This window comes from Sorex fumeus, unplaced genomic scaffold, assembly GCF_029834395.1.
Source record: "Sorex fumeus unplaced genomic scaffold, SorFum_2.1 ptg000131l, whole genome shotgun sequence".
NCBI lineage: Eukaryota > Metazoa > Chordata > Mammalia > Eulipotyphla > Soricidae > Sorex > Sorex fumeus.
The window spans coordinates 14,086,805-14,113,884 of NW_026606188.1; the positions used below are offsets into that span (position 1 = coordinate 14,086,805).

General features: G+C 42.0%; 1 protein-coding gene across 1 annotated transcript in view; it reads left to right on the forward strand.

The window, feature by feature from the left end:
• MAN2A1 (mannosidase alpha class 2A member 1) overlaps positions 1-27,080 on the forward strand; it is a 205,571-nt gene that overhangs the window by 35,561 nt on the left and 142,930 nt on the right. Inside the window, exons 2-4 of the mRNA XM_056139074.1 lie at positions 714-971; positions 3,183-3,327; positions 24,484-24,655. Of these exons, the coding sequence (XP_055995049.1) occupies positions 714-971; positions 3,183-3,327; positions 24,484-24,655 (575 nt within the window). The remainder of the gene's footprint in view (positions 1-713; positions 972-3,182; positions 3,328-24,483; positions 24,656-27,080) is intronic.

Sequence of the window (27,080 nt, forward strand, 5' to 3'; positions counted from 1 at the left end):
TTTAGGATTATTTATTTATATATATATATATTTATATTAGCAACTATAGCAAAATTCTGGAGCAATAGCACAGCGGTAGGGCGTTTGCTTTGCACACGGCCAACTCGGGTTCGATTCCTCCATCCCTTTTGGAGAACCCTCAAGCTACTGTGAGTATCCGACCCTTATGGCAGAGCCTGGCAAGCTCCCCATGGCATATTCGATATGCCAAAAACAGTAACAAGTCTCACAATGGAGACGTTACTGGTGCCTGCTAGAGCAAATTCATGAACAACAGGAGGACAGTGCTGCAGTGCAGGATTATTTGCAAGCATTGAGATGGAATAATTTTTTTAGGCAGTTTCTTCTTTATCCTTTGACTTCTCCGAATTATGCTTAAATGATTAATTTCCTCCTGAAGTGGAATAGGTTGAAGTAATTGGTGGGTTAGGGACCCTTGGTCTCTGGGGGTCTGGATTTGAAGTATGGAAAAGTATTTCCCATCCTTTTCGGTTCTTCTGTTGTACACCCAGAGACAGAGTATTGCAGAAGATTTTCTCCATCCATGGGCTTGGACCTGGTAGCTGTCGACGTTTCTTGTGACCCCCGTCAGGAGAGTGAAGTGGGAAGGGCCGCTCTTTTGAGCAGGCCCCATATGTTAAACAAAAAAAAAAAAGTGTGTATCAGCAGATCTATATGAGTTTGATATAGCTGCTTTTTCCTTCTAATTGTAGGGCCAGCTCGTAATGTTGCAACAAAAAATAGACCACTTGGAGCGTTTACTAGCCGAGAATAATGAGATCATCTCAAACATCAGAGACTCAGTGATTAATTTGAGCGAATCAGTGGAAGATGGTTCGAAAAGTTCACAAGGCAACTTCAGCCGAGGCGCAGGACCCCCACCTCAGCTGTCGAAGGCGCTGGGCCTCCCAGTGTCCCCTGAAGAGTGCTTGTTCGCCACCCAGAGCAACAGCCAGAGCCGAGAAGTGCAGGTAAGGGACATGCGTGTCAATCATTAACTGGTCCAACTATGCAAATCCTTTCGATTTGTTTCTATGGAAAGAAACAAATACATGTAGTTGTAGTTTCTATGTAAAGTGATTTGATTGCTCTTTGAATCATTTATGTTCTTTTTAGTAATACAATTCTGTAATTTAATTCTTTTCTCTATGTTATATGGTATGAATATAACCATTTTGTATGGTTCTCAGGTCTTCTTTTCTGTCCTGGTTGAAGCCATACAGAAGTTTAAATTTAGTCAGAGATTCCTTACCGTTTGGAAGAGGCCTTCCCTCACTGTGTGTTACATATAGGTGGCGTACGCTGTAATGGCAGATTTTTTTTTTTTCTCCTGTCTCTTGAGGAGAGTGAAGGGAATATTCCAGAATTCTTCCCTGGATGGAAGCCACTGTCTCCACAAGCCTGTGGCCACTTTTAGTGTGTCCACTTTACACTGAGCTCCTCTGCATCCTGGACACACATTGTTGTGGCTTTGGGAGCACGGTCTTTATGTTGCAGACCTCTTCAAATGGCATTTTGGCTTTTCTGTAATTTGGCTTACTGGAAAATGGAGCATCTGCTCTGTCTTAGGCAAGGACTCCTGTACCCGGACGCTGCAGACTAGCCCCTCTGACCTGTAATCTGTCGCTCTTGGGGCTGCTGGCCCGTTAGCAGGGTCCTGGGTCCTGATGCCTTGAGAGAGTGTGTGTGGGGCAGCCTGTCCCACAGCAGGCCGGCATGTATCACTGAGGGCAGGCTGCAGAGTGCCAGGCCCCCAGCTGGCGGCCTTCCTGGGTGCCAGCCTCTCTCCAAGAATCTGCCTGCACGATGGAGCTGCATCTGTGGGCTCTGCCTTCAAATGCATCCAAGACCTTCCCGCTCCTGGTTCAGGGCAGAACAGGTTCTGTGCTGGCTGCATTTGTTCTCTCCAAGCTGAGCCGGGCAGGAAGGAGTGTTGAATCCTGGCAGCCGGGAGTCCTGGGGAGTCGGGAATGCTTGCACATGACCACTGGCTACCGAGGGGGCCGACACACTGTCCTGGGAGCATTTCAGACGAGTAAAGTCACATACTTGAGACCTGCTGAAAGTGATTGCCTTAAAATCCTTTGTACTTTTATACAACGTGCTTGATATCTTACAAAGAGTGACTCACTTATAAATCAGTTATGATCTAATATTCATTTAAAATTTAAATTTTACCAAAGATGAGTGATTTGTTTTCCTTGCTAGGTTTACTATTACGGAGGCTAGGAAGAACAAGTTTTTAAACTTTGTAGTATTTTTATGTTTGTCCAAGTAGATTGTTATCTAGAAAGTATATTGCAATAGAAACTTAAAGACACTTGGAGACTTGAAAATTATATTGCATTTTGTTTTTTGTTTTTTCAGTGATGATGCCTAGCTGTCCCTATTGTTGTTTTATTTTTAGAATACACCAGGTAAACATAACATAGAGGAAGAGAAAGAAGATCTCTAGATACATTTATAGTCACATAATTTAAACCTTATGCAGTTGGTTCAGATACAGACAATTCAGAGAGATATAACCCAGTGTGCATGACTTGCCTTGCCTGTGGCCGCCCTGTGTTGTGTTCCTGCCTCAGCAGAGGGTCCCTGAGCACCGCCAGAAGAGCCAGGACTAAGACTTGAGCACTACTGGCTGTCGCCCCAAATCCCCCCCAGTGAAAATAAATTTTGAAAAGACAACTCAGAGTAAGAAGTTGTTAATTTTTGGATTAAAAATCCTGAAATATTGGGTCATATTTATATTTCCTCATTTCTGTTTGCTATTCAGGTTTTTTTTTTTAGCTATTTTTAGGGGATGAAGGAGGGATGAAGAAATGGAATAACATAATTTCTTAGAAACAGATGAGGGAGGGTATTATTTCCCAGGCAATTATATAAGTAAGCATTTTAAGATGTTGGTGCCAAATTGTTTTCTGCTTAAAATCTGCATAGACTATAAAAATTGTTTTATGTAATAAAATATGTGGAGTATGGGGATATTTTTAGATTTATTTGTTCATTTAATTTTGGGTAGTGTGCAGGGGATTGTATACACTGCCAGCTGCCTAAGGCAAGCTTGCTGGCCCCTGTCCTAACTCTGGTCTTAGCAGGAAGTACTTTAGAGCAAATATTTTCCATGACCAAGTTGATGGTTATCCATGGTTATACTTACTCTCTTTTGTTTTTATGTTTTTTAGATGTTGAATGTTTACAATATAATTCCTTTTGACAATCCAGATGGCGGAGTTTGGAAGCAAGGATTTGACATTAGCTATGACGGAAATGAATGGAACTCATCTCCTCTTCAGGTGTTTGTGGTGCCTCATTCTCATAATGACCCAGGTAAAGTTTGCACTTCAAAAAACTAGGAGGTTATTAAACCCCTGTATTCACTGGGAATTTTAATGAGAATCCCGTTGAGCTGGCTTGTCCAAAATTTGAAACTTTGCTTCCTGACTTTTAACAGTTAATTGATTCCTTTCCTAAGCCACTGTACTTTGAATTCTCATTTATCAGTTGGTGTGCTATTAAAGGGTGGTACTTCTGCCTTATAAATTAGAAATAAACACAAAAAAGTCTTAGTTTTTGAGGGATGAAACATTGCATACATTTAAGGTACTTAAAGTCTGCTTTAGTTACTTGTAATATATTGTGTGAGAGTCTAATTTCATGCTCATAAATTTACATAAAAAAAACAACCATAGCATAGTAACGAGAAAGTGAGAATCTTTAAACCTCAGAAGACCCTGAGGTGCCCGATGTGTCTGGGTGGCCCAGGCCAGTGTGAATGCTACCCCTTTGGTCTTCCACAACACTGGGCAAGGTCTTGAGACTTTCCTAGGTTCTTCTGGCAGAATAATAACAAGTATCTGCTTTATGGACTGATTACTTAAAGGAATGTTGTATGACTTATAACTTGTATAGTGTTAGTGTGGTGTTAGTATAGTTTCATTCAAATATGATGAAATTTTTGGGAGTGGGCCTGAGATTTTTCCGTCAAATGGGGGAAATTTCTAATATAAAATAGATAATACAGTTTGGCATACTGCTAGTGTGAGTACAGATACAAGCATGTAATAAGTGCCTGACAAGTGAACTTAATGATAAGATTTTTTTGTGGAAATTTACTAAAAGAGGCTTCATTGTATCAACTTGCTTATGAGTCTTTTTATTTTTTTCTTAGTTTCTTAAGTTCATCAATACTCTTAAAGCTTCCACTATCCACCCTATACTTTGAAGATTTTCCCTTCCTCCTAACTTTTACTTATTTCTTACTGTGTTCTATTCCGAGTTTATTTTATAAATTCCCATATTTATTCTGTGTTCATACACATGATGTGATACTCCTTTTGAATGTGAGAGGTAGACTGAGAGAGTTTGCCTGGTGAAAAGTGTGAGTTTCTAGAGTTCTTCTGTAGGTATGTCCACGGGCATAAAACACATGTCATTGATACTGTTCTGGAAACTTGGGATGAGCAGTTACCACACAGGAAATTCTGACTTGTCACAATGTCGATTTTTTTTTTTGTCAGTGATGTTTCATCCTTAAAGATGCTTTTAGCTTGAATGTCATGGAGGATTCTGCCTACATTTTCCTCCATGTTGCCTATGGGTTCAGGTCTGATATTGAGGTCTTTAATCCACTTGGATTTGACTTTTGAGCCTGGTGTTAGAGGTCAGAGTTCATTTTTTTGCAGGTAGCTGTCCAGTTTTCCTAGCACCACTTGTTGAAGAGGCTTCTCTTGTTCCACTTCAAATTTCCTACTCCTTTATCAAAGATTAATTGGTCATATCTTTGAGAGTCTGTGATAGAATATTCAGCTCTGTTCCATTGGTCTGCGGGTCTGTTTCTAGCCCACTACCATGCTGTCTTAATTACTACACCTATGTAGTACAGTTTGAAGTTGGGTAAGGTGATGCCACCTATCTTCTTTTTCCCAAGGATTGCTTTAGCTATTTGTGGGGGATTATTGTTCATTATGAATTTCTGGAGTGTTTTGCCTATTCCTTTGAAAAATGTCAGGTTTACCCTGATAGGGAATGCATTAAATCTGTATAGTGCTTTGGGGATTATTGCCATTTTGACAATGTTAATACACCCAATCCATGAGCAGGGGATATGTTTCCATTCCCTAGTGTTTTCTTTCATTTCTTGAACTAGTTTTTTTTTTTTAATTTTGTTTGTATAGGTCCTTCACCTCTTTAGATTTTTTTTTTAATTTTTATTAATGAAACACCATGAGGTACAGCTGTAGACTTACAAATATTTGTGCTTGGGTTACTATCAGTTTCTTTCTTCGAGCCTATGAGTCATTGTTTTAAATATTTTGCTGGTTCCTCAATAGGTGCATATACATTTAGGAGTATAAGTTCTTCCTGCTGTACAGATCCCTTGATAAATAAGAAATGACCTTCACTGTGTGTCTTGTGACCTTCTTCAGTCTGAAATCAATGTGGTCTGATACCATAATGGTCACCCGAGCTTCTTTGAGGGAGTTGTTTGCCTGTAGAATTGTATTCCAGCCTTTGACATTGAATCTGTTTGCTCTGATATGTTTCTTGCAGGCAGCAGAATGTTGGGTTTAATTTTCTGATCCATCTTGCGACAACTTTTCTTTTTACAGTTTGCCTAATTTCTTCTTAGTCTTAACCTGTCCCTTCCTATCTGAACTCAGATGGTTGGACATTTTGGAAGGATTCAGGGGTTTGGGGCAGACGGGGTAAAGGCAGGCGTACTGCCTTGAGGCTGACCATGGATGGACACAGTGCATCAGTAAAATGGAGTATGATGGAGTAATGTGGTAAATCTAGTTAGAAGGTCTGTAAAAGGCAATGAAGATCACATCGTTTCATATTTTCTTTGCTGTTTAATGAGCACCAGATTAAGTAGTTGTCTTTTGCGTATACATTGAAAAACACATCTTTCTTTAAAACTGCACTCATACTTAGTGAGGTATCATGCTCACACTTCTTGGATAGGCTCTGAGATGCGGATAGTTTTTTTTTTAGAAATCTCACTTGATTGGAACTACTCCCTTATTGAGTGATTCGTGGCAGCGTGTGGTTTTCTTCACAGTGCCTGTCCTTTGAGGTTTGATTCTTGTCACTAATTGAGTGTGTAATGGATTTCCATTATGTAGATATATAAATACACATTGTCGTATCTTGTAAATCCTCCTGATATTAGCCCAATCCTCCCTTTTTGGTTTTTGATCTTTTAAAGAACTTTATTATCTTTTCCCCTTTCCTGACATTATCTATTTCTACCTATCCTTTTTTTTTTTTCTGCTTTCTGCACTGGTGCTTCCCAGGCGTTGTGCCAAGTGTACTATAACTCCGTATTGCCACAGTAACCCTTGAAGGTTATTGCCACCGTTCGTGTGAAGCAGTCTGCAAACGTAGCAGGCAGTGAGCAGTGCCAGATTTTCTGCTCGTTACCGGGATCTTCTCTGAGGGAGGCAGGGACATCCTGCCCGTTACTTTCTCTTCGCCTGATGGTGTTTCCCAGCATTCGATTACAGGAGGCCGTTCTAACCTTGTTTCCTTCCTGTGGAGCCCTCTGACCTGTGGTCACCCCCTAGTCTCAAAGCATGGACATCTCCCAAACCCATTCACATGATTTTCACCCCTGGGAATACCCTGGGGACCCATGGGGCTGAATGCCCCCTGATTGAGAAATGGTGTCCCAGACGAAACTCTCATATAAGAGCTTCTCTGTCCTCCTTTCAGTGCCCCTTTGCATTTTCGTATAATTTATACATACAGCTACAGGTAAGCACACTTGGAAATACATACAGCACTGTTCCTTGGGCTCCTCGTTGGACTCAGTGAGGACTTGAGCTTGATCTTAGAAGTCTTCAAAATGATGATGCCCAACAGTCACTGCAGAGTCCTGACCTGCAGTGAGTCCTAAGCTACCCGGGCTGGGGGTGTACAGATCCGCAGTGAGCCCTAAGCTACCCGGGATGGGGGTCTACAGACCCGCAGTGATCCCTAACCTACCCGGGCTGGGAGTAGGGTTCCGTGCTCCAGGGTGAGACATTTGACTTGCTTCTTGGCCTGTGTTTAACCTCCTTCCTTCCCTTTTTTTCTTATGTCTACTTAAAGTAGTTTTTTCCTTTGTCATATGTCTTTTTTGAAATGTGCTCTGTAATTTTATGTACCAACAGCAAATGCTCTTCAGAGACAGAATTTTTTTGTCTTTGATAAAGTTAGTAGGAATATAAATTAGTACAACCCTTATTGAAGGCAGTTTGGAGATTCCGAGAAAATTAAAATAAAATTGTGAGAAAATCCTAAAATAAGAAGTTGTGTTTGTTCTTCCCTGTGTTGTTCTCTGAGAATAGCTGCTGTGGTCACAACGAATGAATCTGACTCTCAGTACCCCGGAAGCTGCTGAGTCTCTAGTCTTTGGTCTTAGGAAAGGTGGTAATGACATTCACCCGCAGACCCTTCTCCGCTTGAGAAGTAAAATGGTCAGAAACAGATCTTTTAAAGCTAAAACAGTTTTTAATATCAAGCCAAAGACTAGCAGAAAGAGCCTTGTAATTTTTGTTCTGATTTTTATTACTATTTTTCAAAAGTAGAATTTAGATAAACTGAATTATTCTGTGAAAAAGTGGAACCATTTACATCTTGAAAACCAGCCTTCTATTAGGAAAAGAGATAAATATGTGTGCACATATCTTCCAAGTCAAAATGTGACTCTGTAATAGGAAATCTTTGTATTATACTCCTGAATGGATGTGCAATTAAGCAATTTACTTTCTAAATGAGATTTATAGAGATTCGTTTGCATTTTCTGCATTAGTAATTTAAAACAAACTGTAGCTCAGTAGTTTCAGCAATAGCAGTACCCCTCTGTTGGGGGTAGAAGTATTTGAAATACTTTTTAAAAAATCTGTATGTTTTTCTCTGCCTTTGTTGGATAATCTTGGGTTGTCCTCTTGCAGGGAGCTTAGGTTTATTGAGTTACTCCCACAACAGTGCCCCTGAGGCACACCCAATTCCATCAAGCACTGATAATCCTATATTGCTTTTTCTCAGTTCCTTTATGTCATTTGCATGGTTTGGCAATGTCCTTTTTGTATAGACACAGGAAGACAGTTGATCCTATGCTTTGTAACATGGGGGTTAATTGACTCCAAATAATATTTACTCCTGGGCACCCATCATATTTACTGACTTAAGCCTCGCAGTCGCCCTTACTTCCTAAAACCCCAAAAAGGAGGGTCCTGGCGAAGGGACTGGATGGGCCCAGGGCAAGCTGTAAGCTACCCTGGCATTGAAAGGAGACAAGCTAAGTGTCATAAGAAGTATAATAATTTAAGAACATGGTCATGGACAAATTCTGTCATGACCCAAAAAGAAGTAACTGAGTAAGGAACCTGCTGGGGCTAGGAAAGACTAACCTGGCCTGAGGACTATAGTCTGGGATATATAGCAAGATGTCCCCAGAAGAGCCATCCTTTAAGTTTACTATATCTCTTACTGTGTTCATACAGAGTGACTAGAAATATTATAAGTAGTAAATTTACTATGATTGTTTAAGTGGATTACTAGCTGATGAAAGGATAAAGCAACATATCCTAGATGGAATCCCTACCTTGCATATATCTCCTAGTAATCTGGAGTGCTGAACCCTCAGATGAGATTGTGTCCTTAAATTAATCTCCTAGAATTCCCCTAAAGGAGGGACTTTACCTCAGTTTGTTGTTATGACAGTGTTCAACCCCAGCTATGTGTTTCTATATAACTGTGTGGTTTCTATATAACTGTGCTGCAAGTGGGAAGAGGGACTAGAGGAGATGAGGAGGACAAGGATGAGGGAACTGTGATGACTGTGACTAGGACCAAAACTATGATTCTGCTGTAAGGGGACTGCGCTGGGGAGGAGAGAGAAATAAACTGACTGTTAATCAGCCTGGGCCCCGTTTCTCCGTTCCCCTGTCCTTGGTTCCTCTGTTGCCATGAGCCGACCAGGGGAACAGTTCTTGGCCACTGAATGCTTGTCCCACAGTGCGCCCATGCCTTTCTTTTGAAACTCGCATGCCTTCAAAATTCTATTACAGTATTTTATGAATGTTAGTATATTTCTTTTTGAACTGAGTTGGTAATGTTCTTCACAATAAAGATAAATATGCAATTGCTTATCAAAACTTCCTAATTATCTTTTTTAATCTGTAATGAAATGTAAACATTGCATATGCTTTAAAACAAAATCAGGAAGGAATTCTTGAGTAAGTACTGATAGTTTTGTACTTTCATGCTTTTGAAAAGTTCTGAATCACTGACCGTGAAATTGAATGTTAGTCAATGGATACATGTACACGCTGTCTTCAATAAGCTGATGAAGACACAATTACACCTTTGTATCTGCAATCTTAATTCTTTGCTTCCCATTTATTAAATTGCTGAAATAGTTGATTTTCCTTCAAAGAAATTATAGTGCGAAGAAAGATAAGGTGTGCCAAATGGAAGGTTGACCAGCATATTGTTTGGTCAAGCAGTTTGTGGTGTGAACATTAGAAGATCATCCCCATGTGGTGTGACTCCAGAGCAGGAGGAGGACTTGGCCCAGCCAGCAGTCACGTTGGGGCAGAAATTGTCTTGACGCATATGTGATTTTTGCAGAATTTTTACTGTTGCAAGTGAGCGGTTAGAATTTTCACCTTTTTTAAAATTAAGAAACAGATCTTGGGGGGAGAGGGAGTGGGCACACCTCACTGTGCTCAGGTCTTACTCCTAACTCTTCACTTAGGATCTCTCTGGACAATGCTCAGGGCCCTTATGGTGTGCTGAGATCAAACCCAGGTATGTGCCATGCATGGCCAGAGTCTTACCTGCTCTCCCCCAGGAAGCATAATTTTTTTAAATTTTTGTATTATTTAGTTGTTACTGTGTCTGGCATATCGAATACGTCACGGGGAGCTTGCCAGGCTCTGCCGTGCGGGCGAGATATTTAGTAGCTTGGAGATGAGTCTGACTCCTTTTTGTTGTTGTTGTTGTTGTCTTTGGACCACTCCTGGGAGTACTCGGGTCTGCTCCTGCGTGGGTGCTTAGGACTGAAGCAAACTTCCTGCATTCAGAACACAAGACTGCAGTCCACAGAGATGTCTTATCTTATTCCTAACTTTTTTTTTTTTAGGGGCTGGGGAGATTCTAGAGTGCCTAAGGCACTTGCCTTACATGTGGCAGAGCTGAAGTCAGTTGCCAGCACCATGTCTTGCTGGGGTTACCTCTGAGCACTGCCAGGTCTGAGCCCCTCCCCCAAACAAATGAAATCAACTGGCTCTGAAATTAGCACTCACAGCCATTATTTAATATTACCTCTTGTGGGAATACTTCATGACAGCACTTTTAGGAAGTCAGATGTCATCTGCTTTAATATTTCTAATCTGAAAGATTTTATTCACTGTCTTAGAATAGTAGATATGTCACCGCACAGTTTTATGCCTTTTTCTTTTCATAGTTCCAGTCCATCCTTATGAAATGTGATTCTGACCTTAAATACTTCATTCATAGGTGATGGATATCTAGTGGGGATCGTCATCACTGTGTATTTACAATTAGAATGTGATTTAGAAGTCATATTTTCTAGCTTTAAAAATATGGTTTCTTCTAGAAACGTTGTTACTTGCTTTAGTTAATTTGCTTTTTTCTAGACCTCTTTCCATACATTTCATAGTTTCTTCTCATGGGAAGTCGCTTTTCCTTTTTCTTATGACAGTATTCCTCATATTGTATGTTATTTGTCCTTGTTTCAAACAACCCAGATCTGTTTGGGGAAGAATTATTAGGCCCGGAGTATCCTCGTTTGGACAAGGGAGACAAGTTACTTTAGAAAAAAATAACGAAACTGTATTGGAGGGTCTTACAGTTGTACATATCCAGTATGAACGTTTGTGGGTGATTCAGAGGGTCCTGTAGAAATCTGAATTGTAAGCATCATAGCTGGACCAACACAGCTGTGGGATGGAAAAAACTAATTCTCTGGGAGATGCAAATCAAAACAACAATTTAATATCATTCCACAGCATTGAAACTGGCACACATCACAAAGAACAAAACAGCTAGCATTGGCATGGATGTAGGGAATAGGGACCCTCATTCCCTGCTGATGAAATGTGGACTGGTTCAGGCTTCTTCAAGAACAACTGGATACTTCTCAGGAAACTAGGAATTGAGCTAAAGGAACCAACAATTCCACTTCTGTGGACATCTATCCCAAGGGCCCAAAAACTCAATTTAGAAAATTATTGCACTCCACTGTTCATTGAAGCTCTATTGGCAATAGCCAAAACCCATATCTGAGAACAACTGACTTGATAACAAAAAACATGGCACATATGCACAGTGGAAAACTATGCATCTGTAAGGATAAGAATCCTGAAATCTACTTCTATGTGGATAGAGCCTGAGAGGACAGACGCACAGTGGTCTCACATAAGTAGGATAGGAAGGAAAGAACAGGGCAGTAACAGTGCCCGAAGGCAGCAGAAACCGAGAACTGTCTTCACTTGGCAGCTTCCATGCTGTTGGGGGGGGGGGGGGGTGGCTGGGACGGGGGAAGGGCCCTGGGGCAGGGATGCAGGGAAGGGGACATGTGGGCCCCCTGTGTGATGCTGGAATAGTTTGCACCTGAAATCAGTACATAACAGAAAATGGTAAACCACGGTGCCTCAGTTAAAAATAAAATGAAAAGAAACAGAAAAGCTCTCTTAACAAGATGGAGGTAGGTTCTTAGGTGGATGGTAGAATTTCCAGCGATGCCATTTTCCATGGGTCAAAAAGTGCTATATCTTATGGGTGGAAGTGAAGGCTGAGTGCTTTGAAAAGGATGGGAGGCGCTGAGTACTTGGAGGAAAGGCTAGTTTGGAAATCTTCGGTTTAAAGGCACCAAGAAGAACCAGCTGGTAAGTGGTCCCCACTGACTCACAGATCTCTGAAAGACCTCAGTTGTCTACTCGCTCCTGTAAATCTTTGGCAGCCTCCAAGTTGTCTTCATCTTGCCCTTTTGGCCTGTTTTCTTCTGGTGATGCCCACTGTAACCTGTAGCCACATCTCCGCAGAAGCACTGCAGGGTTCTCATTTCCTGTTTCTTTCTCTTTACCATTCATTCTGCCTTTCCCACTTCCGGAAGTCATTTCTGAAAGCATACATCAAAATACCCTGATTTCCTTCCTCCCTGTGTCCCTAAGAAACAGGAAGTGAGCCATGTCCGTGGGCCGTGCCTGCTGTTCTTGCTCACCCGGCCTCCCTGGGGGCTGTGCGGTGCGTGCATCTCCAGACTGCCACATTCATCCAGGGCTCGGTGGGTTCCACATGCTTCTCCCCGTTTTCGGTTATTACCTCGCTCTTCAATGCAGAGGATGACTCATCTCAGAAGCCTTCTGTCCTGGTAGAAATTTACCATTTCTTTATTCCCATGGCAATTTGTTCCTGTTTCACAACAGAATCTGTTTTCATTTAGCTGGCCTTGTTGTTTTCGTTTTATCTGATGCTTATTTTGAGTTTGGTTGGATAAACTAGGATAGAAAATTAATTAAAACGTTAAACAGTTTTTTCTTTTTTTTGAAGGGCAAACAAACTTAAAATATTGGGATTAGAATTAATCAGAATCATATTTGAGCTAGATAAAGGTAAAGGCCCTCCCGTTGATCGTCGATTTGCTCGAGCGGGCCCAGTAACGTCTCCATTGGAGACTTTGTTGTTACTGTGTCTGGCATATCGAATACTCTCGGTAGCTTGCTGGGCTCTCTGAGAGGGGCGGAGGAATCGAACTCGGGTCGGCCATGTTGGCCGCTTGTAAGGCAAACGCCCTACCTGCTGTGCTATCGCTCCAGCATTTGAGCTATGGTCATACAATTAGCAGTATTTCTGGCTTTAGTACTAGATGATGTAATAAAATATTGCAAAATTTGACCAGTATTGCTAGAAATATATTGTTTTTTAAATAGAAGAGCGATTTTTTATGATCTTGGTTTGTATTTATTTTTAAATTTGAGATACATTAAAATGGAAATGACTTGAAGCTTAAGTTGCAGTTTTTAAAATGTTATCTGTATATAGTTACTTCTGACTCTTAAGCTTTTATGTTTTTCTAACATTTGATACTTGTTTATCTTTTGAGTGAAATCATTAAACAATCTCTATGTTGATAAAATCCTCTGGGTAACTAATGGTGATGTGAATGATGCCCCTGGGGTTGGGGATGGCAGTTTAAAATCCTCTATGGACAGACACTCCTTTTGACATAGAAATCCTGTATATACTTTGAATGTGTTCAGAAATCATTAGATTAGCCTCAGAAAGGTGGTGAACATACCAGAACTAAGTACAATATCTTTTGGTTTCATTCTAGTTGAAAGTAGTAACTTTACCTTTCTTTCATCACAAAATGGACCTGGCAGTGCTCAGAGCTTCCTCTGCTCTGCATGGAGCCCACTCCTGGCGGTGCTCCAAGCTTCCTCCTGCTCTGTTAGGGGGCCACTTCTGGTGGTGCTTAGAGCTTCCTCCTGCCCTGCACGGGGACCACTCCTGGTGGTGCTCAGAGCTTCCTCCTGCTCTGCATGGGGATCAGTCCTCGTGGTGCTCAGAGCTTCCTCTTGCTCTGCACGGGGGCCACTCCTGGTGGTGCTCAGGTGAGCAAATGGGGTGCTGGGGACTGACGCCTGGCTACCACGTGCAGGTCAGCACCTGCCTGCTGTACTGTCTCTGCCCCATACTTTTCCCCCCAGTTCTTTGGCCATGCCTTTTCTTTCACCGTTCAAGTACTTGACTGGGTGCTGGGTTGATGATAACGGGCTGGTGTGGACTGCAGTGTTGTCAGGTCTGTTTCTAAAGTGTACAGGGCCTGGGGATCATGCCCAGGGAGTCCCTCAGACGCTCTGACTGGATGTTTGAAAGTCATAACTTAAACAATACATTGCTAAGTTAAACAGCAATTGAAAAATTAAACAATTTTCTCTGGCCTTGAGAAGAAGCTTAATGATCTCACAGGAGAGTCCAGCCCGGGTGCTTAGCTCCCTGTGGTGTGGTGTGGTGTGGTGTGTGGGGACAGCTTACGGGCACCTGTTCGCTTCCTAGCTGGTGTCGTCTATCCATCATGTGAAGAGAGGTGGTAGAGGAAGAATGGGAAAATGACTCCCCCCCCCAAGCCCCACCCGAGTCCAGGTCCTCAGGGTGGTACCCTTGAAACAGAGTGTGCAGAGGAACCAGGTAAGAACTACCTGTTCTTAGGGTTGAATACACTGACATCTCTCCTCAATCATATGCTCATCTAATCTTTGATAAAGGTGCAAGTAATGTGAAGTGGAGTAAGGAAAGCCTCTTTAATAAATTGTGTTGGCATCACTGGACGGCTACATGCAAAAAAATAGGCTCAGAACTCTGCCTAACACCATGTACAAAAGTAAGATCAAAATGGATTAAAGACCTCAACATCAGACCAGAAACCATAAGGTACATTGAAGATAAAGTTGGCAAAACCCTCCATGACATTGAAGCTAATGGTATCTTCAAAGATGCCACGCCACTGGCCGAGCAAGTGAAAACAGAGATAGATAAATGGGACTATCTTAAACTAAGAAGCTTCTGCACCTCCAAAGAAACAGTGACCAAAATACAAAGACAGTCTACAGAATGGGAAAGGATATTCACCGAATACACATCTGACAAGGGGTTGATATCCAGGATATACAAAATACTGGTTAAACTCCACAAGAAGAAAACATCCAACCCCATCCAAAAATGGGGCAATGAAATGAACAGAAACTTTCTCAAAGAAGAAATCCGAATGGCAAAAAAGCACATGAGAAAATGCTCTACATCATTAATCATCAGGGAGATGCAGATCAAAACCACAATGAGATACCATCTCACACCTCAGAGACTGGCCCAAATTCAAAAGAACAAAAGCAACCGATGCTGGCGTGGATGTGGCGAGAAAGGGACACTCCTTCACTGTTGGTGGGAATGTCCACTGGTTCAGCCCTTCTGGAAAACAGTATGGACGATTCTCAAAAAATTAGAAATTGAGCTCCCATTTGACCCAGCAATACCACTCCTGGGAATATATCCCAGAGAGGCAAAAATGTATAGTCGAAGTGACATCTGCACTTGTTTGTTCATTGCAGCCCTCTTTACAATAGCCAGAAACTGGAAGAAACCTGAATGCCCAAGAACAGATGACTGGTTAAAGAAACTTTGGTACATCTACACAATGGAGTACTATGTAGCTCTTAGAAAAGATGAAGTCATGAAATTTACATACAAGTGGTACAATATGGAAAGTATCATGCTAAGCGAAATGAGTCAGAAAGAGAGGGATAGACATAGAAAGATTGCATTCATCTGGGGGATATAAAGTAACAAAGTATGAGATTAATACCCAAGAATAGCTGAGATCAGCACCAGGAGGATTACTCCATAACTTAGAGGCCAGCCGGGTATCCTAGAGGAAAGGGCTATTCAGATAGAGAAGGGAGCACCAAATAAAGGATGTTTGGAGGATCCTCCCAGGAGGGGAGATGCATGTCGAAAGTAGACTATGGACTGAACATGTTTGCCACTCAATGCCTCTTTTGCAGACCACAACACCCAAAAGGAGAGAGAGAACACAGGGGATTGCCCTGCCACAGAGGCAGGGGGGATGGGGGGATGGGGGTGGGAGGGATATTATCCATGGTGGTGGAAAATGGGCACTGGTGGAGGGATGGGTATCTGATCATTGTATAATTGAAACCAAAGCACAAAAAATTGTAAATCTACAACTTTAAAAAAAATAAAATAAAATAAAGGGGAAAAAAAAAAAAAAAAAAAAAAAAAAAAAAGAACTACCTGTTCTTAAAGAGCATCACATGGCCACGTTTGCAGACTTCAAGCTGCGATCAGGACTAGAGTTACAGAGCAAATGGTTGGGCCACGGAGCTGGTGCAGTGGGAGGTGTGCTCCTGGCCTGTGCTGTCCTGGCTCTGACCCCGGCAGCCCCTGTAGTACTGTCACCACCAGGCCTGACCCCAGGCACGGCAGAGTCAGAAGTAGGCCTTAGTGCAGCTCTGACATGGCGGAAAACCAGAACAAACACACTGAACACCCAAACAAACTTTTGTTAGTGAACTAAGTGCTTAACTTTGCTTGCTAAAAACAAGCAGTAGCTTCTCCAACTTGATTGGTTACATTTTTAGAAGTTCCATTTTAGAAGTTCCATTTTCTGAATGATAAAGGAGTGATGTTAAATTATGCCTGCTTTTCTTATGATAACTTCTGATTATGCACCCTTTATTTTAAATATTTCCTCACTTTTTGTGTTTTTATAGCTGATATGTTGTTAGAGTAACAAACTACACTGAGGGGTATTCATAATGCATTTTTAACCCTGATGTAATTTCAAGTGTATTCAAGGGAAAGAAAAACACTGTCAATTGACCACTTTACAAAAACTCAGTTTCCTAAGATTATTAAACTAGAGGTTGGAATATAATTTGATGTCACAAAACCTCATCCTGTTTAACTTTTTATAAAATTCTTTCTGAATGGTCTCATGTTAATATACAGTTGTAATTTTGCAGTAATTTAGAAAAAAAAAGAGTGAATTCAGTGGAAAAGAGAATACTTGATTACTCTATTGTATGAGAGCAATAAAAGCTAATTTACTATTATATTACTCAGTATTGAAAGCTGACAAGAGGCTATCTTTGAACTCATTCTTCATTAATTGCACTGTATTGTAGTGATATTAGTATCTATTATAGATGAGATCATGGCAAGCTTTTAAGTTGATGTTTTTGAGCTTTTATTTTGGCTCACATAAATGTCTTTGACATACTTCTGCATGATTGTTGAAGGGTGAATGGAGTGTTGAAGGGAAAGTAGATTTATCAATCATCATGATTCCTTTAAGAAAACCCTCATCATAACAATTCTTAGAAGTGGTCTTACTTCATAACAAATTATAAGTGATGAAAATAAGTAATTTTACTTTAAAAAAAAGTCTTGCTTGGTTTGGAGAGCAGATAAAGGAGGTAGGGCATTTGCGAACCCCAGTCTGAGTCTCTGGTACCATAAATGGCTCCTGTGGATGGCTCGGGGTCCCTCCTGGGCACAGAGCTGGGAGTGGCCCCGGCCTGCTGCCCAGAGGCCCATTTCACCCCCTCAGACTAAGAGAAAAGCAAGAACTCCCCAAACCCTGTCTACTAATCTTTATAAAGACTATTTTCTTCTTATTTTATCCTTTCTATTAAATAAAAGATTATTAAATTACTCTTGGAGGCCAACCCTTTTTCATAGTTCTTCAGTTTTTAGCCAAATCATTAGGGATACATTTTAACTATTCTTAAAAAGATATATATATATATACATATATATATGATACCTTAAACACAATAAATCTGACAGCACCATATAAATGATATCCTTAGTTATTACTACACATGAATAATGACACGAATAGAAATTTACATGTACTTGATTCCTCCTCCACCTTAGTAGCCCAGGAGTAGATGTATATTATGTATCATAGTGATATTTTAGAGTGCATATTTGTGCCGGAGAGAGTAGAGTGGCAGGGCCCTACCTTGCTTCCCATGTACGCCCCTGAGCCCCCAGGAACAACCGCTGTGTGTAGAGCCAGGAATAACCCCGTCACCTCTGGCTGTGTCCCCCAAATCAACAGCAGCAGGAAAACGCCTTCCATCACGATTGTGTTTTAGACAGTGTCAATATGCAAGTGACTGTCACTCTCACTGTCCTCCCGTTGTTCATCGATTTGCTCGAGCGGGCCCAGTAACATCTCCATTGGAGACTTTTGTTGTTACTGTGTTTGGCTTATTGAATACATCACGGATAGCTTGCCAGGCTCTGCCATGTGGGTGAGATACTCTCGGTAGCTTGCCAGGCTCTCCGAGAGGGGCAGAGGAATCGAACTCTGGTCAGCCATGTTGGCTGCGTGCAAGGCAAACGCCCTACCGCTGTGCTATCGCTCCAGCCCTGCTATCGCTCCAGCCCAATATGCAATGCTACTGTTTAACAGATTTTCTACAGAATCAGTGACTTCAATGATAGAAATGTATTTATTTTTAAACATTTATTTTTATGTTGACAAAAGCCACACTCTGATACTATTCTAGAGCTGACATTGATTACATAACAAAGCTCCAATACTAACATGGATAAGTATTAAAAATTCTATTTTTTGTTTAAATATTGATATATATGTCTCTAGTGGGTTGTTAAGTTCTTGTCGGAGGGTTTACTGAGCTATTTGTTGCTAGCTGAGCCTTCTATGTTATTATTTTTCTTTGTTTTCCCATTGAATTTGCTGTGCTCCTCCTGGATTTCAGTGTTGTGGACTTTGGACTTCAGGGTCTTTGGTCTGGGTCAGTGAGGTGACATGGGCGTGGCTATGGGTGGTGGGCATGGCCACCAGGGTGTCTGGAGGCATGAGGGGGTGGAAGGAAGTCGTTCCTCCTCCAAGAGGACACCAGAGTTCTCAGCCTGGGCCCCAGGATGTCTGAAATCACTCAGTTTGAACACTCTGCAGAGTGTTAGTGTGACAGTGAGCCTTTGCAGTGCTGCTGGGGCTCCAGCAGTATGGGACTTGGCCTGATTCCTCCTGAGGGCGACCCAGAGTTTTCCTATGGCAGCAATTTATTGCTTCCTTGTCCTGGAGGTCAGAAGTCCAGAGTCTGGGTGCCTCTCAGCCTTTAGTCCTGTGTCTAGATGGTCATCTCTTGCCTTCACATCATCGTCCTTTTGTATGTGTGTCATCATTTCCCACACCTTTAATTTAAAAAACTGGCTATGGGACCTAACCCTGTGACCTTTCACTTCCTAAAACGTTTGGAAACTTAATAGTCATATTGACTTTGGGTGTCAGCAGCATATGCTTGAATTTTGAGGGGTTTTGATCATGTCCATAATCGGGGCACAGAATGAGTTCTGGACCAGTTGGGACTCTGGTCGTTTATTTATGTGTTTAAATGAATTCAAAATCAGATGTTAGACATGCCTGTTCTCCTGTTATGTGATTTCGTTGTAGACTTGGGGCACGACAAGAGAGTCAGTGCTGATGGTGTGAATTCTCAAGGCCAGGCTTTGCTGAGCGTGTGAAGGCCAGGCTTCTGGCTGAGCATTGTCCGGGCCCCTGGGCTGTGTTGGCTGCTCGTGGAATTCTCTTGTCAGTTCCCCTGGGCTCAGGGCCCAGGACTCCTGTTTGCTAAATTTATGAGCAGGAGTAGATTCTGTGCACACCTCTACTTCATTAAGATATTTTTGCATTTTCTGTGAAAACATGTCTTTTGGGGCCAAAACGAGTAACAGGCAGGGAGCTTGCCTGGCACATGGCTCACCCAGCTTCAGTCCCAGGCACCACACTTGCCCACCCCCAAATCTGCTGGGAATAAAGCCTGAACTAGGCAGAGGCAGGAGTAAACACTGAACACAGCCAGGCGTGATCTACCATCCAAAATAATGTAGCATTGTAGCACTGTCTTCCCATTATTCATCGATTTGCTCGAGCGGGCACCAGTAACGTCTCAAAAAAATTGAGACTTGTTGCTACTGTTTTTCACATATTTAATACGTCACAGGGAGCTTGCCAGGCTTTCCCTGATTCTGAAGGAGTCAGCAATACGGCAACGTTGAGAAGGATGTGGAAGGAGAGGCTGATAAAATCTCAAGGCTGAACTAGGCTGCCGAAACAAAGAAAAACAAAAATGATTGTCTATACTTTCATTGCACGTACGCTGGCATCAGATGCATCCACTGAGGACCTGAAGGTACAAGAGCGAAAGATCAAGTACAGCATCATTGGTCTGACCTAGACAAGAAGGCATCAATCACATCACGCTGTTTTCGACACTGGAGAAAAATTGTTCCTCAGAACACGTGATAAAAGAGGCGTCGGAGGCGTTGGTGTCCTTGTCAACACAAACTTGGCCATGAACATTGATTCATTTGAATGCCTAACAACCAGAATCCGATGATTACACTTGAATAGATGTGGCTCACTGCTGGCAGTTTCTTTGTTGTCTCTGCACCAACATCCAATTATGGTGAAGGAGAAATTGAGAAGCTCTACATGGAGCTAGAGAAGTTCTATAAAGAAGACCACACCTTCTACAAGATCATTGTTGGTGATTTTAACGCCAAGATAGGACTGAGAAGATCAGTCGAAGAACTCCACATCAGGAACCATGGCCTAGAATGGAAGGAACAGGGTGAGAGACTGTTTGAGTTCATCATGTTGGCCAAGACCATCCATGGTAACTCACAGTTCCAGAAGGCCAAATCTAAATATTGGACATGGGAGTCTCCCGGTGGACGGTTCCACAACGAAATAGACCACATCATATTCAATCGACAGTTTTGCCTGACCAATGTCACTGTTTTCCCAAAATTCCAAACCGAATCGGACCACCGTCTCCTTTGTGCAAAATTCTACTTCATAGAGCAGGGAGAAAGGGCTGCAAAGTTTAAGAAGAGAACTCCCAGAATGACCACCAACTGGGAGCTCTTTGTTACTATTGCTGCAACATGGGAAGATGCCATTGTTGAGAACACTCACGAAGAATACAATTGACTGGTTCAGCACCTCCATGATTGTGTGAGGAATTCTGCGAGAGTTAGTCACAAAACAACTCCTGTCTTCGAAAACTCTGGAGCTTATTCGCCTACGTGGCTTGGCTCATGCCTCAGGCAACGACAAGCAAACATCCAAGCTCACAAAGCAGTGCAGAGATGCGATAAAAGAAGACCTCAATGAGAGAAGAGCAGCAGTGCTGGTAGATGCGGCAGAAGCCGGGAAAAGCATTCGTAACTCCCGCCTGTCTTTTGCCAACTACAAGACCAAGAGGACTGCCCTCCGACATCCTGATGGATCTATCACATCTTCCAGAAGGACAATGGAGAAGATTATCCATGACTTCTACTCAGATCTCTTTGATAACCACGTCCACCTGCCCACATACCAAATTCCGCAGGGTGGATTTATTGTTCCCAACGTTCTTCCTTCCAAAATATGACACGCCATTTCGGTAAAGAAATGAACAGCACCTGGCCCAGACAAGGTCAGACCCAAACACCTGAAGAACCTGCCATTAGTACTCATCAATACAATGGCTCGGCTCTTCACAGGCTACCTGTCTTAATGCAAGGTTTCGTCCCTATGGAAAACCAGCAGACTGTACTACTGTACAAGAAGGGAGACATCCACAACATTGGCAACTATTGCCCAGTCTGCCTATTGTCTATCATCTACAAGCTGTTCACTTGTGTCATCCTGAATAGGATTGGCAGAACACTAGATGAAGGACAACCATGCGAGCAAGCCGGGTTCTGCAAAGGATTCAGCACCATCGACCACATCCACATGATAACCAAGCTCACTGAGGTTTCTCGGGAGTTCAAGATGCGACTCTGTCTAACTTTCAGTGATTTAAAGAAGCCTTTGATTCTGTTGAGACGGAAGCGGTCATTGAAGCCCTAGCCAGTCAGGGCATTCAAACTCAATACATCAGGATCCTCCGTGAGCTGTATTACAGATTCACTATCAGGATCTCACCATTCTACAGGGAGGTGATCATTGACGTCAAGAGAGGCGTTCAGCATGATGATACCATTTCACTGAAACTCTTCAGTGCCACCCACGAGAACATCATGTGGCGACTGCAATGGGAAGGAATGTGAGTGAAGATAGACGGTCGGCAGCTACACCACCTCTGCTTTGCTTATGGCATCCTTCTAAAAACACCAAGCATTATACAAGCAGCACAAATGCTGACCGACTTCTACTGTGAGTGTGGAAAGGTCCGACTACAGCTGAATCTCACGAAGACAATGTTTATGAGAAAGTCTCGTTCCTGATGTTCCATTCACTCTCAACGGAACGACCATCTCTGAATGCAACAGTTATGTGTACCTAGTTTGAGAAGTCAACATAACGAATGACCTGGCACCTGAGTTTTGCAGGAGGAAGAGCGCGACTTGGAACACCTTCAAGATCGTTGAAGAAATAGCTAAGAGAAAGAAGAACCTCTGGCTCCGGCCACATCTCTTTGATTCCACTGTTCTTCCTGCATTAACATACTCCTCAGAGACATGGTCGCTACGAAAACAGGATGCGAATGCTACTCGGGTCTCCCAAAGAGGAACTGAAAGAGCTATGCTTGGAGTTTTATGCTTCACTCAAATGAGAGAAAGAATCTGGTATTCCGACCTTCGTAGAGAGTCAAGAATCAGGGACGCTGTCTCATTTGCTAAGGTGTCGAAAATCAGATGGGCTGGACACATAATGAGATTTGGAGACAACCACTGGCCTAGAGCCATTACCAACTGGATTCCGTGGGACGTCAAAAGACCGTGTGGATGCCCACCTACAAGATGGTCTGAGTTCTTCGTCAAGAACCTGAATGATGTTTCGAGGCTATTCATTTTCCTAGAACGAACAGATGCCATTGGGCTACACTAGCATGCAACAGGGACGAATGGAGACATTACTGGCACCCGCTTGAGCAAATCGATGAGTAACAGGAAGTCAAGTGATCAAGTGTTCAAGTTGTTACTGTTTTTGGCATATTCAATATGTCACGGGGAGCTTGCCAGGTTTGCCGTGTAGGCAAGATATTCTCAGTAGCTTGCTGGGCTCTCCAAGAGGGGTGGAGGAATTCAACCAGTTCACCATGTCAGCTGCCTGTCAAGGCAAACGCTTTACCTGCTGTTCTATCTCTCCATTCCCCAGAATAATGAAGTAAATAAAAATATTTAAGCCTTTATTTAAAGAAGCTTACATTGATTAGTGCGAGTATCACTATTTGGTGATCATAGCAATCTTCAGCGACCAGCCTGCTTAGCAGTATCCCAGACCCGAGATTCTCTGTGGAATGTTTCAGTGCATCCCTGTTTATGTAGTCTCTTCCCTGACACACGTGCCCAGTGGGAGCTCCAGAAGGAACGGGCTCTCCATGGGAAGCAAGAGGAACACTGTGTTCATGCCAGCAATGCCTTCTAGAGGCTCCTCTTCACGCTACAGGATAGTCGGCCCCTCATCCGGCAGTCTGCTTTCAGGTTTGATTAATTTTTGTAGGCAGATACGGTCCACACTAACTGTTAACTGCCTATTGATAAAATTTCCTGGTATTTTTAGTAGGGGAAAGTCAGCAAAGTTGGCAATAGCTACATTTTTTTTCCTCAGCAGAAAACTTTAGATAGATGTGTGAAAGTTTATCATTTCATTAGGGTCAGGTTGTGCTTCTGAAAAGTGGAGTACTGAACAGCCTCTTGGGAGCTAAATGCCTATTTTGGGCAAAATTCTTCTCGGTATTTATAATCGTGCTGTATTATCTTACTGCTCTGCTACAGGCTTCTAGTTCTAATTTATACTTGTGATTTTCTTCTATTTAGTTTAACTTAGGTAATAGGTGGCGTATTTTAGATGTGTCACCACAGGATTGGAAGTTAATCCCAATATATGAGAACAGTACTGCTAACTTGTTAAAATACTGTTCAGATTTGTAAAATCAAAACATTTCCTCAATGAGAGCTAATCTTTTGGAACTCTATCAAAATTTGTGTAGTTTTCAAAGCACTTTTATCATTTCAGTGTTAACTTTTTAAGTGACATGTCCATATTAAATTTCATTAATTGAAATAACTGGTTGAATTTTAGATAAAAGAAGGCTACTGAAATTGCTTTATTTAAAATTTGCTTCTGGACAAAGCATCTAAGGGTATCCTAAGGTAATGCAGTGCACTCGGATGGGTGAAAACAGGACTTGGTCATCATCCATTTATATGGAGAGGATAATGCTGAGTGAATGAGTCAGGGGAGAGGGACAGATAATAACTGCATTCCTTTGTGGAACACACACACATATAAAAAGATATATATATATACACACACATATATACACACACACACACACATATATATATATATATATATTTATTTATGAAGAGTACTATCCATGGCCAGGGAAAACAGAGGCTGGGAGGACTGGTCAGTGTTTGGAATCAACCACAATTGTTTGTGGGGCAGGGCGTAGGTAAGATAAAGATGAGACCAGTATTACAATAGTAGCTGGGAATGATCTTGCTGGGCAAGATCTAAGTGTTAAAAGTAGGTAAGGGATATTCTTGGTAACCTTTCAGTATCAATATTGCAAACCACAATGCCCCAAAATGGGGGGAGAGGGAGAGAAAGGAGGGGAGAGAGGGGACGAGGTAGGGAGAAAGAGGGAGAGGGAGGGAGAAGAAGAGGGGCAGGGGTAAGGGAGGAAAAGCACCTGCCTCACTGCCATAGATGCAGGCAGGGGGGTGGTGGGAGGGAAACTGGGGACTCTGGTTCTGGAAAATATACACTGGTGGAGGGATGGGTGTTGGAACTCTACATCTAAAACCTAATCATGAATAGATTTGTAAGGCTCTATCACACAGTGATTCAATAAATAAAATAAAGACTTGGGAATCAGACTTTTGTGGTATGTTTGTGTTTTGATCCAGGTTGGTTGAGGACTTTCAATGAGTACTTTAATGAGAAGACTCAGTATATTTTTAATAACATGGTGACCAAGCTGCAAGAAGACTCACGGAGGAAATTTATTTGGGCTGAGATCTCTTACCTTGCGAAGTGGTGGAGTACTGTAGATGCCAGCAAGAAGGATGCTTTAAAAAGGTTGGTCTTAACACTCTTTTGAAGTTTGTTAATGTTAAACATTAATGATATAGTTCACATTGTGAAGAGGCTGGAGAGTAGGTAGAGTATTTGTCTTGTACTTGGCCAACCCTGGTTCAATCCCTGGAGCTCCAAATAGTCGCCTGAGTCCCCCCTCAGCCCCCCGAGTGCTTCCTGAGCATAGAGCCAGGAGTAGGTTCTGAGCACTGCCAGTTGTGGTCCCCCAATAAAACAACAACAAAAATGTTCAATTTTTAGAAACTTTCGAGGGACTGGGGAATTGTCACAAGTGCTGCTTTCCCTGTGTTACTCAATCCTTTGGGCACCGCCCCAGGAATTAATCCAAACCTGAACCAGCAGTAGCTATTGATTCTCTTAAGCATTTTCTCAGAAGCAAATGAATTTTTTTTTTTGTGACGACTTGTTCATGTACTTGTTTATACCTTCATATATGTTTGTGTGCATATACATACATACACACCCCTCTACCAACCCTTAGTTTTCCTTGTTTTTGTTTTTTCTTAATTTTTAGCATGTGACATTGCAATTTTATATTGTGAAGTCCATTGTTTTCTTTTTCGTAAATTTGCTGTCAATGTTCATAACTGGTCTTCTCCAGTTAGAATTCAGGTAGGTAGTCTTTTCTCTCCTAGTTTTATATTTTCTGTTCACTTTTTATTCTTAAATTGATTTCATAGTGTGTTTTGAACAAAGATCCCATTTCCCGCCTCTGTCTGCCCCCGCCTTGGGAGTTTAGGGCTTAGTTGAGCCTGTGTTTCTGCAATGTCCTACATATTCGTACTGTCATATTCATGTCTGTGCCAAGTTCTTGACAGCTGCTAACTGGTAATTCTGCAGCAGTGCTGGGAAGTCGGTCCAGAGGCCCTTATTGTACAGCTGCCTACACAGGCCATCCCAGCTTGTCTGCCTGGAGACCTGTGCTCAGACATTGTTCAGCCCGTGTCTACATGGGCTGAGTCCCTCAGACTTGAAGAGACCTTCCATTTCTACTGTTGTGTCATGCCCTCTTGATTGTTTTTCAGTATGCATTGATTCTGAGGTTTTGTGCTCTCTTTTATGGAACTCATTGGACTGTAATTGTTGAATCTCCATGATGCATTTTTTTTAATTTAAAATTTCCCTTCTCTAATGATTATAATTTATTTTAATCACTACTAAATTTTTCCGGGCCGGAGCGATAGCATAGTGGGAAGGGCGTTTGCTTTGCATGCAGCCTACTCGGGTTCTATTTCTTCGCTGCTCTCGGAGAGCCTGGCAAGCTACCAAGAGTATTCCACCCGTAAGGCAAAGCCTGGCAAGCTATCCATAGCATATTCAATATGCCAAAAACCAGTAACAACAAGTCTCACAATGGAGATGTTACTGGTACCTGCTCGAGCAAATCGATGAGCAATGGGAGAACAGTGCTACAGTGCTACTAAATTTTTCTGAAGAGTAATACGATTAATCTAAGTTCTTCATCATGTTTTTTTGTTTGTTTGTTTGTTTTTGGGCCATACTCGCTGTTTTCAGGGCTTATTCCTACTCTGTGCCCAGGGATCGTTCCTTGCAGACTCAGGGTGGGGGCCATGTGGGATGCCAGGAATCAGACCCAGTTCAGTTGCATGCATGAGCGGAGAAGATGTGCTGTAGCCAGGGGGACTCCCTGAGGAGACCTGGGCTATAATCCCATCACAATAGTCTTCCAATTGCACAGTCTGGAATTCCAGAATGCCATGACTCCTGCCTTTGTTGAGGTCACCCTTAGAAGTACTCCAGGGACCTTTATGCTACCAGGGATTGAGTTGGTGTTCGCCACATGAGGACCAGCACCTTCCCCACTGCACTTTTTCTCTGGCAGAATCCTTAGTTTTGAGCAAGGTACTTACCAGTTAGCAACTTTTACAAAAATGGAGAGCCTCATAGAACTCTATTTTGTCTTATAGGTCGAAGTTTTTAGATTTGAAATATTTGTTTGGGTCTCTGAGTAAAAATGTGTTTTTAGAATCTTTTTAGAAATTTTATATTTTTCATGGTTTAAGGACTTTTCACATTGTTACTTTCATTTTCCGATCTTGACTTTGGGAGTCTGATTTTTATTCATGTTGAATAGATTGGCAATTCCTATTGGGTGGATTTTTCCCTCCTGCCTTGTCTTCAGAGACTGTAGTTTTAACTGGTTTATACTCTTAACCTTTCTGCTTTTCTCTTCATATTTATTCCTTGTGCCAAATGGACAAGCTCATTTATTTTAGTATGGCGCACATCTCTGTAACTCCCCTTATTAGCACTTATCTATACCAGCTTTTAAATGTTTATATGCTGTATTTTTATTACTTTATTTTTCTAAATACCGTATAATTCTACTGCTTTTTCTAAAACTTCTGTTAGGAAAGTAATTTTTTAACTTCCAAGTGCCATTTTT